The 15,008-nt window shown below is 35.3% G+C and overlaps 1 protein-coding gene across 1 annotated transcript; it reads left to right on the forward strand.

Annotated features, from left to right (window-relative positions):
• Positions 1-3,063: 3,063 nt before the first annotated feature.
• LOC140147635 (adhesion G-protein coupled receptor D1-like) lies at positions 3,064-11,265 on the forward strand. The gene is made up of 11 exons (XM_072169409.1): positions 3,064-3,121; positions 3,928-4,033; positions 4,214-4,323; positions 4,998-5,097; positions 5,324-5,474; positions 5,691-5,757; positions 6,115-6,181; positions 6,627-6,712; positions 7,427-7,556; positions 9,513-9,554; positions 11,071-11,265. The coding sequence occupies exons 2-11, from the start codon at positions 3,998-4,000 to the stop codon at positions 11,170-11,172; spliced, it is 891 nt and encodes a 296-aa protein (XP_072025510.1). The 5' UTR covers positions 3,064-3,121; positions 3,928-3,997; the 3' UTR covers positions 11,173-11,265.
• Positions 11,266-15,008: the final 3,743 nt, after the last annotated feature.

Below are 15,008 nucleotides of genomic sequence, written 5' to 3' on the forward strand. Positions count from 1 at the left end.
ATTGATCAGTTGTAGTTGATCAAGAGATGCTTCTTCCTGTGTCTACAAGTGTCTATAATAAATAGCATAGTAGATATTTCTTAAAGGAAAATAATGCTTGCATGAGTATAAATACTGCAACGGAGTACAAACTTACATTCATCTAAAAGCAACACATTATAAGTTGAAAAAAGTTGTTGATAGGTCCTTATCTTTGCCATTACTCTATTAGATCAATGAATATTCAACCGTTGAGGAATTACTTTATGACTTGGATGCATTAACCTTGGAACATTTAGCAAACTCACCAGGGACCTTGATGTTCGACACTGAATCTTTGAGTAAGGATATCCCATCCCATCATGCACTATTCGCGGGGGTACCACGTTGTCGCATCTCCGTCATGTTAAGGTGCAAGTTTAACGAGAAACCTCCATCGGAAGTACCCCTAGAGAGCGGTGCATTTTAGGATATAATGGCTTATATTTCTGTTTATCTACTTTGCTTTGCATTTATATGGTTTTAGCTTAAGATTTAAATTGCTTTTTTTTGCAATTGACCAATTTGAGATATTAAGTGGGAATCCAGCTACATCTTACTTATGAAATTCCTATTTCGATTATTGTTGCTCTTTGTTTGCTTGTTTGTTTATCTAGGTTCGGCATGTTGGGCGGTAAGCGACACACGCTTAGTCCATGAAAAATCCATGGTCCAGATCTATGCAAAACGCACAAGCCAGACATAAGTATTAAGAAGCAAAGCATATAACAATTTTGCTCTTAGTCCTTGGGTCAAGACTGGAAATTATTATCCCATGCCCCGATACAATGGGTGCAAGTATTTGTCTGTTTCTTTGTTTGCTTGCTTGTTGGTTTTAATTATTGAGATTAATTTTGTAATCAAGAACTTTAACTTGCATTTTTTCAGTTCTGGAAGAGTTCGAGGTTACCGATGAAAGCGAAACTTACTCATTAAGTGATGGCAATTCGACCACCGAAGTAAGGATGTTTGACGATGTATCAGAATATGGTAAGATGATATATAGTTGTCTAGTGCTAATTTTCTCTCGATACTTTGCTAAGTAAGCTTATTTTTCATTTTCAAATAATTAGTTTCTTCAGCTATTTCCTTCCAACAAACGTTCAACAAACAAAGAATGTGAAATTTCTTCCCTCTTCCAAATTCTAAATTCAGGAATAAATCAGATTATGTATACTATAGAGGGAGAGGGTGACAAAATGTTCACTGGATTTATACATTATGTCCGATGTGTGATGTGCCCTCAGTAATTTAATTTAATTATTTAACTTTGTTTACAAGCTGAAAGTATGTCATGAGAAGTTTGAGACAAGGGGAAACACCTTGGAAGTAATCATGCAAGACTTTGTGCGAAAATGCTCCTTACTATCCTACAAGAATCTGAAAATTTAACATTTCCGAGTTCCGACTGATTTTGCTTGATCACATATGTTCATATATTTTCAGGTTCATCAATGATCCTCGGCATCCTGAAATCCTCCCACGTTAAGATGGATCTTTCTCATCATAATGTACAAAGCCAACAAAAGAATGTGACGTCTTACGAATTCGGCAGTAAAATAACTGGTATTAATTTGTTCGGTAAAAATGATCAGTTTATATCACTGCGTAATGGATCAAAGATAGAGATTGCACTTGGACTGTTACCCAAGGTAGGCTATATTATTTTCATCCTTAAGGTGTGGGGTATGAACGTTTGGGCAGTATGTATTGTGGGACATTAGAGCACATCAGACATATCGAATTGAATTCTGAATACGAAGAATGTCCTTCTGATATCAAATAATTTTGATTCTTTGAAATTCACAATGTAATACACATTTTAATGGCAAATGATTAAAAATTGATATTTTTATATAAGTACTCGAAGTAAAATGTATAAATCTGATGATTTATACTTAAAGTGTATGTAGGTGGAATGAAAAGCCGACGATCAATTGAAATTTTTGATCTTTCGTATTGAAGATATGGATTTTTTTCCAAAACACCAAAAACAATTAGGTCTTTTGGGGAAACAAATCCATATCTTCAATATGAAAGGTCAAAATTTTCAATTGATCGTCGGCTTTTCCTCCCCGCTACATACACTTTAAGAATATATCATTAGATTTATAAAATTTACTTCGAGGACTGTTATATCAAAAATGTGAAAAATATCAAATTTTAATAATTTGTCATAAAATTTGTATCATATCGTGAATTTCAAAAAATGAAAATTATTTGATATCAGAAAGACATTCTTGTATTCAGAATGCAATTCGATATATCTGATGTGCTTTCATGCGCCACAAAAAATACTGTCGAAACGCTCAAAACGCTCATTCTAGATCCCTTAACAACGACAATTATTTCAATATTACAACCAAGGGCCAATGGGCTATTCCATAAAATAAAATAAGTGCACACCCCTGTAGAGGAGTAAATTTTCAATAAATTTTAATTAAATTTTTATTTTAATTTAAAATGTCTGGATTTTCAAGTTGGCTTCCTGAAAACGACTGGAATTCCAGTTGCCAATGCTAGTGGAAGAAGCTTTGATATTAAATATAATGTATAAAAAAATCAAGGAATTGTCCAAAATGAGACCATTAAATTTAGGATTTTCGATTTTGAACTATTTTTGGCTGGAATTTTTCGTATTTAGACACTATAAGTCTGGATTTCCAGCAATCACGACTGAACAATAAGTCCGGAAATCTGAAGTCCTCTGTAGGGGGTGTGCGTCTATTTTCTGGAATACCCTTTAGCTCTGATTTAAGACCTCATTCGGTTCAGAATTAAAGAAACGGTGAAAAGGATGATATCAAAAGCTGCATTTTAATATCAAATTTTAAATTGTCTTTTTCCTTGGGATTTTGGACCACCGTGTCTTTATTTTCTGGACCGATTTCAACGAATCAGGCTTAAATGCGAGCTAAAAGAAGCAGTTATTGGCTGCTGGTTCTATTAATTTACTCACAAATTTCTTACATATTGATTATTCTATCTTCAACAGAACACGCCACAAATTTCATACATATTGATTATTCTATCTTCAACAGAACACGCCAACACCAGAGACAACAACGGTGATTCCAGTTTGCTACTATTTCAATGACTCAGGGTGAGATGTCCAGATGAGTCTTAGAAATTGAAGAATTATTTTAGTTATTTATTTAAATTTCAGCTATAAACATAAAATATATACAGCTAAGATAGCCTATTGCCATACGCGTTATACGATTGATGAAAAATGGATACTGAAGAATATTATCGAGATTTTGGGTCCCGTAGAAAATTTTGTTACATAGTTCGTTAAAAAGCCAAAACTCATCATGTACCAAATTGGTGCTTCGTAAGAGTTTGACGACAAAATCGCAACTCACAATGATTTCAGTTAGGACTCTTACTGTAGGCTTCAACCTGCTCTCTTTACCCAAATAACGTATATTGAGTATGGACATAATATGATTATTGACATACTTGAAAGAGATTTGATGAGGGCGAAACGTAGCAGAAGAATACGATATTGATTAGTTTTCGAACATTTAAATTGTTATATATAGATATAAAGAGACAAACAAAAAAGTGGTATAACTAAACATAATACTACTAAAACTACAAAAATTACTACATTACAAATTACAGACCTTGAACGCTAATGTAATGATGATAACAGCACTCGACGATCCAACAACATATCAAAATATAGTGATAAAACTACTGAAAAATATTAGGACTATAAGCGTGCAAAAAAAGTAATAATAACGTACCAAATGATGCTGAAATGTCATCAAACAAGAACTATAAAGCGTCTGTGTTTGTGTGTAAGTTGCCGTGAAGTTGAGATGTTTAGATTATATGTATTCGATTTTATATATTGCAATAATGCAACTAACCCAATAAGTATTGTTCTTCTCTGACAATCAGTGTTTGGTCTGAAGATGGGTGTAGCACTGTCAATGTTACAAACTCTAACGTGATTTGTTCCTGTGATCACATGACCAGTTTTGCTGTTCTAATGCAACTTATTGATGTGAGTTGTAACTCTTTAGTATTATGCTGGAAATAATATTATCTAAATACCCTTCATATTGTATATTTTGTCCTACTATCTACGGATTAAAGTACATTACAAAACAGTTTTGCATCGAAATATAAACTTAGATTGATTGAATGTCGCTTGAAGTCCGATTTTCATTATTTCATTTTATAGATTGACATCCCGGCGGCACACCAATACGCTTTGCATAATTTGACGGTCGTTGGTATTGCTATCTCTAGCGTTTGCCTCATTATTACTTTGGTGATCTACGTATACTTGAGGTTTGTTTGCATCCTTTACATGTACCGGTAATTTAAAAGTTGATTGTTGTATGTTTGTAGAAAAGAGACCACTACAGTCAAAATAAGCTTTTCATTAGACAAAATAGTAAAAGAATCTAAACTTCGTCTCACTTTATCCTAATTTATATATCAATTAGAATTTAGTACAACTTTTTGTGCTTCAATTAATAGAGGAGAGCATGTAGTATCAGATTCCACCGGGTGCCACGAGAGTACGTTTGAGTAATTTGAATTATTGAGGTCAAATGTGACATAAGGGGATTGCCTTTTATAAAATACTTTAATAGTAATACAATAAGTTCCTTTGATCCCAAGGAATAAACAAAGGCAATGGTCGTGTATCTCCAGGATCCTTAACGAAAGGTATTAGGTCAAAATAGGTCAAAGGGTAAATAACATAATGTACATGGTTTAAATTTTCAAAATGCTCCAGATTGAATAAAATTTGGCTTTACAAATTAATGAAAAATAAGTCATCTTATTCTAGAAACCTGGGCTCAAGATCAACAGCCATAGAGCATATCTAATCTTGACGGTTCATATGTCATAACAATACACTCTGTAGATGGCAAACTATACGCGATACATTCATTTAACTCGACTAAATGCCCCGTCTATATTTTGTTTAATTTTATATCTTACTGCTTGTGCAGAATGTACAGGAAAGCTCGTGTGGTTATTCACGCAAATTTAGCATTCAGTATCCTTATTGGTCAATTGACATTCGTGTTTGGCATTGACGCAACTCCAAAGGTGAGAGAAATGTGAAACATCAGGTGCCTATTGTTAAAAAAAGACAATATTTGAATGTTTGTTTGAACAAAAATGAGGAAACAAAAATGAGAACACGAACGGAAATAAACAACACTGTTGTGTTTATTAATTACATAATGTGCCTCAGAATTTTCATATAATGCTGATAGAATCAATACTCATAAATGTAAAGATTATTTCATTCAAGCTTTTGTTTGTAATACAGACAAACTGCATAGCCGTGACAATACTACTTCACTACGCCTACACTGCTGTGTTTATGTGGATGTTGATGGAGGGTGTGTTTTTATACCTCAAAATGAAGCCGACAATAAAATGGTCTCTCAAACCTATTGTCTGTATGCCTATTGCATGGGGTAAAGACAATTTAATTAGCCTAATCACTTTTAATGTTTAGTTCCTTCTTTAATTCAAGCCTTGTAAATTGAGTTGCAATAAATAGGTAAAAAGCAATTGTCAACCCTGCACTTCTTTAAAGAGAAATTTTATTGAAATATTTTATTACGATCGTTTCAGTATGACCACATGACGAGTAGAAAATAACATAGTTTTGTTTTCATATTTTTTGACAGGTATTCCAATGATAATCACACTGACTACTTTTGGCATACGACATCGTATGTATGGATCAAATGATGTGTAAGCCCAAAACTGTTTGTTCTTGTTTTTTTCTGTTGGTGTTAAAAGATCAATTGAAATCTGAACTGTTCATTTTCATTTCTGTACCGTAATAGCAAATGATGAATCTCATTTTGATGAGAGTATAAACAAATAATAACATGAAATTTACGATATGATTTGTGTTTAGTTCTTCACACATTAGTTTCACTACCTAGTTAAAGGCCCATTCAATGATTTGGTCATCGGGAGGATTGTAAACATCAGGTTTTTGGATGCGATAACATTTATAAACAATTTTAAATTTGTTACACTTCAAATACGCTGGATCACTGAATGGGCCTTTAGCGAACATAAAACTCTGTGCTTATGTTATAGATGCTGGCTACCAATCAATCGTGGTGTCATATATGCATTTGTCGGACCAGCACTTTTTATTGTCGTGGTAAGAGCTAAAATATATGCCTATTTGTGTGATAATTTTATAGTAGCTTTCACTCAGTTCCAGCTTGGATCTAAGCTATATTTGGCGAGAAATTTTACAACGTGCCAAGACTATTCTGCAAAGAGTAATTATTCATTGGCTGTGCCCGGGAAGTGTGCCAAATATTTTTGGGTAGAAAATGTGCTTTCCATTAGTCAGTGGCGTAGCTGGGATTTTTCCGGGGGGGGGGGGGGGGGGGCAAGCCTGTATGGGCGGGGGCCAAAATCCAACAAACAAAAATGGGGGTAGGTGCGGGTGGTGCGATGCGCCCCACTCGACAAGAATGTGTACTTCTTGTTTCGTATTCAACATTCAGGCCCAATAATTTTCCATCCCCAAGTGCAAGTTATTATTTAGGCTGCATGGTTGCACTTTAATCATGTTATTTGTCTAATATTTTTTCCAGATAAACACAATCATTCTTTTTCTAGTATTGGAAACGTTTACAAATCTTAAAACCATCAAAGACAAGAAAGATAAAGAGCGTTTCAGGTGAGTATTTTTTACTCATATAGTATCTACAATAATAATAATAATAATAATAATAATAATAATAATAATAATAATAATAATAATAATAATAATAATAATAATAATAAACAAACACTTAATATAGCGCCTTATGCAACAAAGCCTCAAGGCGCTTTACAGAGAAAACATGCAAAACCTAAAACTACCAAATAACATAACTTAAACTTACACATCACAATTATGCAACATGATAAGACAGACAAAGTTTGTAATAATATTACCCACCTTAACATGGTAAGATAAAAAGCAATTAAATATAGGCAGATTTTAACAATCAGTACAAGATGCAAGTACAATTATTACAATATACAAAGTAAAATACTAATTGAGATACAATAATATCATAAAAAACACATTCTTGATGTGACCGACACATAAACATTAAAAGGCGTGATAATCCAGAAGAGGAGAGGTTGCCAGCACTAACACTCTCAGCGAAGATCAACATCTTGCTCCCATTGAATGGAAAGTTGGGCTGGGTGATTAAATACATCATGGTTGTCATGATTTAATTGCATCTATTTACAATATATTAGTTTACTTTTTGTTTAGAGTGCTTTGTGTTTAATTTATGAATGGGAAAAAAGCTGGTACATACCATATCGGTACGCGAGACTACCATTTTAGGCATCTCATAGTTACGAAAAGTGTATATAATTTTTTTTAACTTCAAAGGGCCATCGCACGTGCTCTTATCATTCTTGAACCGTTGCTTGGTTTGACCTGGGTGTTTGGCGTTTTACAATTTGACAAAACATCTGCCGTTGTTTTCTCCTACTTATTCGTTATCTTTAACACAAGCCAGGTAAGGGTTTTCTCATAAAAATGGAATCTTCTTCTTCTTCATCATCATCATCATCATCATCATCATCATCATCATCATCATCATCATCATCATCATCATCATCGTCGTCGTCTTCATTATCATCATCATCAGCTGCTGCAGCAGCATAGTGTCAGTAGAACCATTACCGTTGATTTTCGGCAGCAATTGTAATAGTATCCCAGCAAACACAAAACGTTTCCAAAACATTTGCAAAAGGTTAGAAAAGGTTTACCAGAAAATGTTTAAATATCGCGTTGAAATATTTTTGTAGTGTGTTTTCAATCAAAACGTTTACACCGTTATCATGACCTTGATATAACCCCTCATTTAATGTCATTAAAGGCACTTTCTCCGATAAAGTGTTCAAAATGCCAAATCTGTGTCGCCCATAGTTTCGTCAGAAAGAAAAAAAACTTTTATTAATGTAACTTATACTTAGGAGTTGCTTTCTAAAATGTATGCGGCTAGAGATTATAACATGCCTAGAAAGCAGTGGCGTACCGTGGCCGCCCCAACCCCGGGGGGGCTGAAGAAGAAACAATTTTGCCGCCCCTTCTTTAACAGCCCGAAAAGGTTGACCCAATTTTTTTCACGGTCGTTTGAAAAAGTGATGAGCAAAAAAAAAGAAAAAAAAAAAGGATTTTAGGCGCTAGCATCCCAAAAGCAACCTTTTTCAAAATTTTTTATGCTTTTTAAATTTTTGGCGCCCTTTTTTCTTTGATAATTCGTTTTGCCGCCCCCTTCGTTTTTGCCGCCCCTGTTTGTGCCGCCCTTTCTTCTTCCGCCGCCCTTCGTTTTTGCCGCCCCTACTTTGACCCCGGGGTCTGGCGCCCCAAAGCCCCCCAAAAAAAAAAAAAAAAAATACGCGCATGGAAAGTATATAAAAAAAAATGCATATCCATTGTTTTCCGCCTTGTCGCCAGCCAAGGTGCGTTCCATATAATGTGTCCCTGCTCGCTAAACATGCGCGCATATAAATGGATTATAGGTACTTTTCGTTAGCTGGTATCAGTATAAAAGTATAAAACATCACAACACAGGTTATTAAATTTGTCCAACAGGTCTTTGAGACTATGTCGCCAATATTGTTCACAGATACGTCACCATATTTCTAATGGATAACAATCTGTGAAAATAATTGGCTAGATGAATGTTCTCATATGTGATGGATCAAGCAGGCTCCATAGTTATATTATATATTATGTGGTACATAACTAAATTGTTTCAAAGTATAAAAAAATCAGGTCTATTAATAGCAAAAAGTCCTGATGTTACGTTCATGTCGTCACAGATACGTTACCTAAATTCTACTCCCCTCGGAATAAACGCTGTGATAAATGAAGCCAAATACCATACCAGACTTAAGTACATTGGGTGATGACTGATCAAGTATGGGTATCAAGTCGGAAAGTTTTTACACTTGCGCGATTAAGAAAAAGGTGGGAAAGGGCTTCACAGATACGTTACCACAGATACGTTACCACCAATACGTACAAGTAATATTGCTCAAAAATGAAGTATTGTTGAAAAATCACCCATGCATTGTTTTTGTGTTCTGAAACTATTAACGGTTACGATTCTCAATGATTTTCATGAATTCTTCGTCTTGAACACTTTATTGGAAAATGGGCCTAAAACGTTTTTACCAAAACCCACAATATAACTTGATTATAAACGTAAAAGAACGTTTGTGTTTGCTGAGATCAGCATAATAAATCCACGACGCAGTTACTTTTCTTTCAAGCGCAGCTTTTCATACATATAAAGCAAAGGTACGACAATAATGGTTTTTTTACCAGTTTCTGAAACACCGATGTCAGACCATCATGACATTTTACGCCATGCCAAGCTATAAATCAACCTTGTATAATCAGAACGAGATAATAATTATAACGAGCGCCATAAATATCTTAAAATTATTTATATTCATTCCAGGGCGTATTTATATTAAGCTGGCAATGTCTTATGGATGATGATGTAAGTACAGATTAACCCGGAAGTGTGGTCGCGGTCTGCGTCCAAATATTATCATCCCGGGATTATCATGATAATAACATAAATAGAGACATTGCGATTTCCAAACGTAGACATCGGACGTACGTTGATCTATTCAAAACCACTCTCCTGTATCGAAGAGAGGTCACGTATTTAGCTATTTTTGAAGATATTCCACGTGCGAAATCGACGTAGATACATCGTTGAAAATTCACAAAATTTGTCCATTTTACAATATGTTAAAGACAGTCAAAGATAATGAACATACGAAGGAAAGTCCAATTATTATTATGATCCTTTTTGCTTGTAACAAATCATTATAATAAAGGTACAGCGATGTGTTAAAAATGAACTAAATTTAACACAATATTCATACGCAGAGATTGCCCATTGAAATGTGTGTGATACTTTGCGTACAAAAAATGACATTGCGATTTCCCAAGTTGGATTCCAACGTAGAATAACACGCATGAGCACAATCCAGTTTGAAACCGAGACTAGCAATATTTAACACCGTATTAACGTACGTAAAAACGTACGTGAAAACGTACGTTCCACGTGCTGCGTTTGGAACATCGCAATCTCTCTATTATCTTTATTGTATTTGCGTTTGTGTACTGTGTGGGTTTAGTATGTATAAATGTATGGGCTGGGCTGCTCCGGTGTGAGCATTTTTGTTGGGTACTGTGTATTAAGATGCAGCAATAGCTTGTGTGGCGCAACTTCTTTGTGGGCTATTCCCACAAAGAAACAATAGCTTAAGGCCTAAGCTAAACACAACGAGGACATCGTGCATTGCGAGAATCTAGACATGTCGGGTAAATAAAATGGAAGTTGTCTGAAAACATCTTAAGTCGACTACCTGTTTTCGGTGAAAATTTTTATGTAATTTTAAAGAAATGCTAGGGTAACCTTTTTCAACTATTAGATATCATAGTCAGGAAAATAATGATGCATCTGGTAGCTTTGATCATGACTTTCATTATGTGTAGTTGCAATCATCCCCAATAATTCTTGATTTGTTTTTACAGAGTCTAGAATCGTCGAGGTTTTTGATCAAAAAACTTGCGCTTAGTGTATTGGTATTACCTTGGTATTACCTATAACATCAGATCAAAACACAGGACTTTGGGAATTTTCGTCAATTTTCAGGTCCTCGGAAATATGCGTAATACAATGGGTGTTTGTTTAAGTCCATATAGCCTATAATTGCATTGTATTATCTTGTGTAGGTTGTATTTGTGGGGTGTATTATGTCGGTCTTTTTTATTTTGTTTTGCTTTTTAAATTTACGAGCATATCAATGTGGGTGTGAATAAAAGTATCATTGGGTCAGTGTGGATACAAATCCTATATACGTATAATTTGTGACATACATTGCCTGTGTCGGTCTGTGTTTCATTCTTTATGAAAGGTATAATCATTTAAAAAAAGGAAATAATTGCAAATATATATATACGTCATACAATGTTTTTGATATTATTATTTTCCATTACAGGTAGCAATGTTTTTGCGACACAGATTTGGAAAGCGAGTTGACAATCACAGTGATTCGCCTACAAGTAGAAATACGACAGAAATGACACAGGTTCAATATTAATTCAAGGGGCTGTGTTGATGAAAGGGGCATTTCGTGACCCACTGACTTATCCCCCACTTTTCTCAACAAAAAATAGAAGATTTTTATACCACTGGAAACCTACATAACTACCAAAAATATTGTCAAATTTGATTTACGTTTAGTAGAGCAGCTAAATGAAAAATCACAGAGCCCTGTGGAACACCAAATACAAGAGGGCTTGAATTGGAAACACAACCATCAATAAATACACGACTACTTCTACAATTAAGATATGTACGAACCCATTGCAATACATTACCAGACAAACCAATTCTATCCTGTAAACGTTTGAGCATGATACCATGGTCGATGGTATCGAATGCCGCAGACATATCTAAAAGTGCAAGAAGGACAACTTCCCCTCTGTCTACGGCATTCAACACATCACTTTTCACCTTTAAGAGAGCGGTTTCAGTACTTGTGTTGGCTTTGTAAGCCGATTGATAGATTTCACCTAAATTACAGTCATTGATATGATTTGTTATTTGCAATGAAGCATTTGGCGAAAGTACCATGCAATCAGAGTCTTGATCATCGTCAGAGCCCGGGCGTCAGAGGCACTGCTGATCCGTCCGGGTTCCGAAGAAGGTTCGTCTTGCACAAAAGGCGGACCGAGAAGGGTGAGTATATAGAAGAAGGAACAACTTTGCTTCATGCTTAGGCCAGTGAGGAGCAATCAGTAGAGTCTGCAGTCCTGAGGGAAGGGGTATGCTGACATTCCTCCCACGGTATGTTCATCGGATCCGCTGGTTAACAGATCGAAATTACAACATAGCAGCCTAGGGAACAGTGTAATACAAATAATCATGCATAACTCACAAAAGCAAAATCGGAATCAATCGAAATTTAGAGCTTTTTGTTGTTGATATCTGCTGAAAAATGTCATACAAATAGAATGCTAGGATTACAAAACCTTAAGTAATGGAGCTAAATTGTGCAAATGACTTTCTAAATACAGTGTGGGCCAAAAACAACGTTACCCAATTAAAAAGGTTCATATCTCAAAATTGAAAAGTCTGCTTCAAATTATTTTCACATATTCGTAAAAGAACATCTTCTTAAGAGTATGTGGTGAAAAAAATGTATTATTAAAAACGTGACGTTAGTTTGAAATTAAAGGATTCAAATTAACTTTGTCCACGCAAAGACCTATACTAGCTGTCGTGTCGCATCACTTGCAATAACGAGTTCGATAGAGAATGAGAACCACTAAGTATACGCACAAATTTGTTCAGCAATTTTATATAACACAATCAAATAAATTAAACATAAACAATTTAAATGTCAAGCTACGTTATTTCGTCATGATATGCATGCAAAGACATAAAAACAATTCTCTTCAAATATGCGCAAACCAAAATTATTGTAACCTCTGACCTCATTTTTCATGTTTTTTTGTGGTTTTTTTTGTCATTACGAAATGTTATCTACAAGAAAGTTTGAAGTTATTGCACTTATTGCGTTCGTGGTATGTTCGGCAAATTGTTGCGTCGACAACTGCTCTGGGGTTGGCTGCAAGTTCCCTTTGAACCACTGCAATATTTGCAGCTGAACGGCCAGTTCTTGGACGTCCACCGCGCTTTGCATCTATTCATTACACTTCCGAGGTTGTGAAAGTTGTTCGTATGTAGAGTTAGAGTTAGAGTTAGAGTTTCGGCGGGACTCCTACGTTCGGGAAACGAATTCGAAATTGACGCTGCACTTCCAAAAAGCTTTCTGTTCTTAAGTATACCTCTGCCATAAAAAAATCTTCTCTTGTGCTGTGAATTGCCTTATCTTGACACCTAACAAACCTATTTAGAAATAAGCCACGCAGTCACAAAATGCACGAAGGCCTATTTAAAATAAATTCAAAATTTGCGCCAAACGAAACCTTTGTAATTGTGTAATTGTTGGTCAATGACGGGAGTGAAGTTCGACATGTTCGAGTACATGACAAGTAAATGGGAATTAAAAATCGATTGCATTTCTTCCATGCATGTAAAATAATCATCACTTTCAAAGACAAGCCAAACGTGTTTACCAATTACATGCGTGCCTAGCGCATGCCTTACTCTTAGCAATCGGACACATCCCATTGAATTACGTGTGGACAAAGTGATTTTTGACCCTCGGACGTAAAACTAGCACCATTTTGTTAATTTAACTTCTTTTGCTTTCATTTTTTCATCACATACTAATAGAAATATATACATTTAGAATATGTAACTATATCATGAGTAGCTCTTCTACAATTCGAGCAACCACTCCCTGAAATTGGGTAAAGTTGTTTTGGCCCACACTGTAGAGCCAACTTTAAGTGAAACCAGTGGAAAAATAATGCACTGTATATATTAAAGCAAAACAAAATACTGTAACAATAAAAATTATACAATTGGAATTTCGCTTGTGCAGTGGAATCGGTAATATCTTGGCTAACAGAAAACTTAACTTGGTTCCTTTACTAGTTATGGCTCAAACGCTCAATTAACTAACCCGTCCAGAAAACGAGTTGGGCCACTTTTGACATTTTCCACTGGTATCAAACTTGCATTGCGTAAAATCGACTTTCATGATTAGCATTTTTACTTTTCATTAAAAAAAAATAATACATGGGATCATGGCGTAAATGTGATATATAGTAGAATCAGTAATATCTTGGCTAACAGAAAAACTTTACTTGGTGTTTTGCCAATTTCGCATATCAAGTTTGTACACGTAAAATGACTTCTCGTGCTTATCGTCAAAGATCTCAAACAAAAGCAAAGGTTTTTCATGTTTTTTACTTCACTTAATTAACATTAGTAAATAAATAATAAGATATTTATTTCAAAATCATAAATCAAAATACCACTTCAAATGCCCATTGTTTAAAATTACACATCTTAATCGCACCGACAAGATGGTTTATGATTCAACTCAATTCAGTCACTTTTGCTAAACAAACCCACTAAAGTGGCCCAAGCTGTTTTATAACTACTTTACACAATTGGTCATATCTTTGTTTGTAGACCACCCAATACAATCAATAAGTGACATGTTTGTCTAATACTATTTTCTAAATTATATAATTTTTTTTGTTACAACCTGTATGACCAAAATCACGTACTTACCGTACAATGTGTCTTGAAACTCACTGTATAAAAAAGAAAAAAGAAAAGCGCAGTGATTTATAGTGCGCTACGCACAGGCACAACGCCTAGACGTTGATCCACAAGCCTCGGCACACTTTACATAAATAAAAAAAATAATTTAAAAAAATAACATAAATAGGTATTGTAGTTAGAGATCCTTCTGATTACTAGAGTTATCACAAATATGTACACGGGGCCTCACGTAGACAGCGAAGCAGTCTTTTTCTTTATATTTTCCCTTCAAATCAAATCAGTCTAATTCAATGCGCGGCCGCGCGTACTTCCCCACCTAATGTGAAACAAAAGCAGAATAATGTTGCATTTGACGCGGGCGATAACGGCGCAGCAATTACGCAAACGAGCGCGTCAGGCATGTATGCGATATTCTTAGTCAGTGGGAGTGGTCTATTACGTAGACACATAATCTGATTGGACAATCGCATGATTTTGGGTGTCGTCTATCAGGCTGTAGACGACCCCGCGTCATCAGTGAGTGTTGATAACGCGTAACACGCTCATAGACCCAGACAAACAAGTACCTAGACCTATGACTTTGGTTCGCGTAGTGAAGCCGACACTGCTTAGCAACGACTTTGACAAGGACGCATACCCGGACGCAAGCAAGCAAACATGTTCGCGTCTACGGAACATTATTGCATTTGACGCGAGCGATAATGGCGCAACAATCACGCAAACGAGCGC

Source organism: Amphiura filiformis, chromosome 3 (genome assembly GCF_039555335.1).
Source record: "Amphiura filiformis chromosome 3, Afil_fr2py, whole genome shotgun sequence".
NCBI classification, from domain to species: domain Eukaryota; kingdom Metazoa; phylum Echinodermata; class Ophiuroidea; order Amphilepidida; family Amphiuridae; genus Amphiura; species Amphiura filiformis.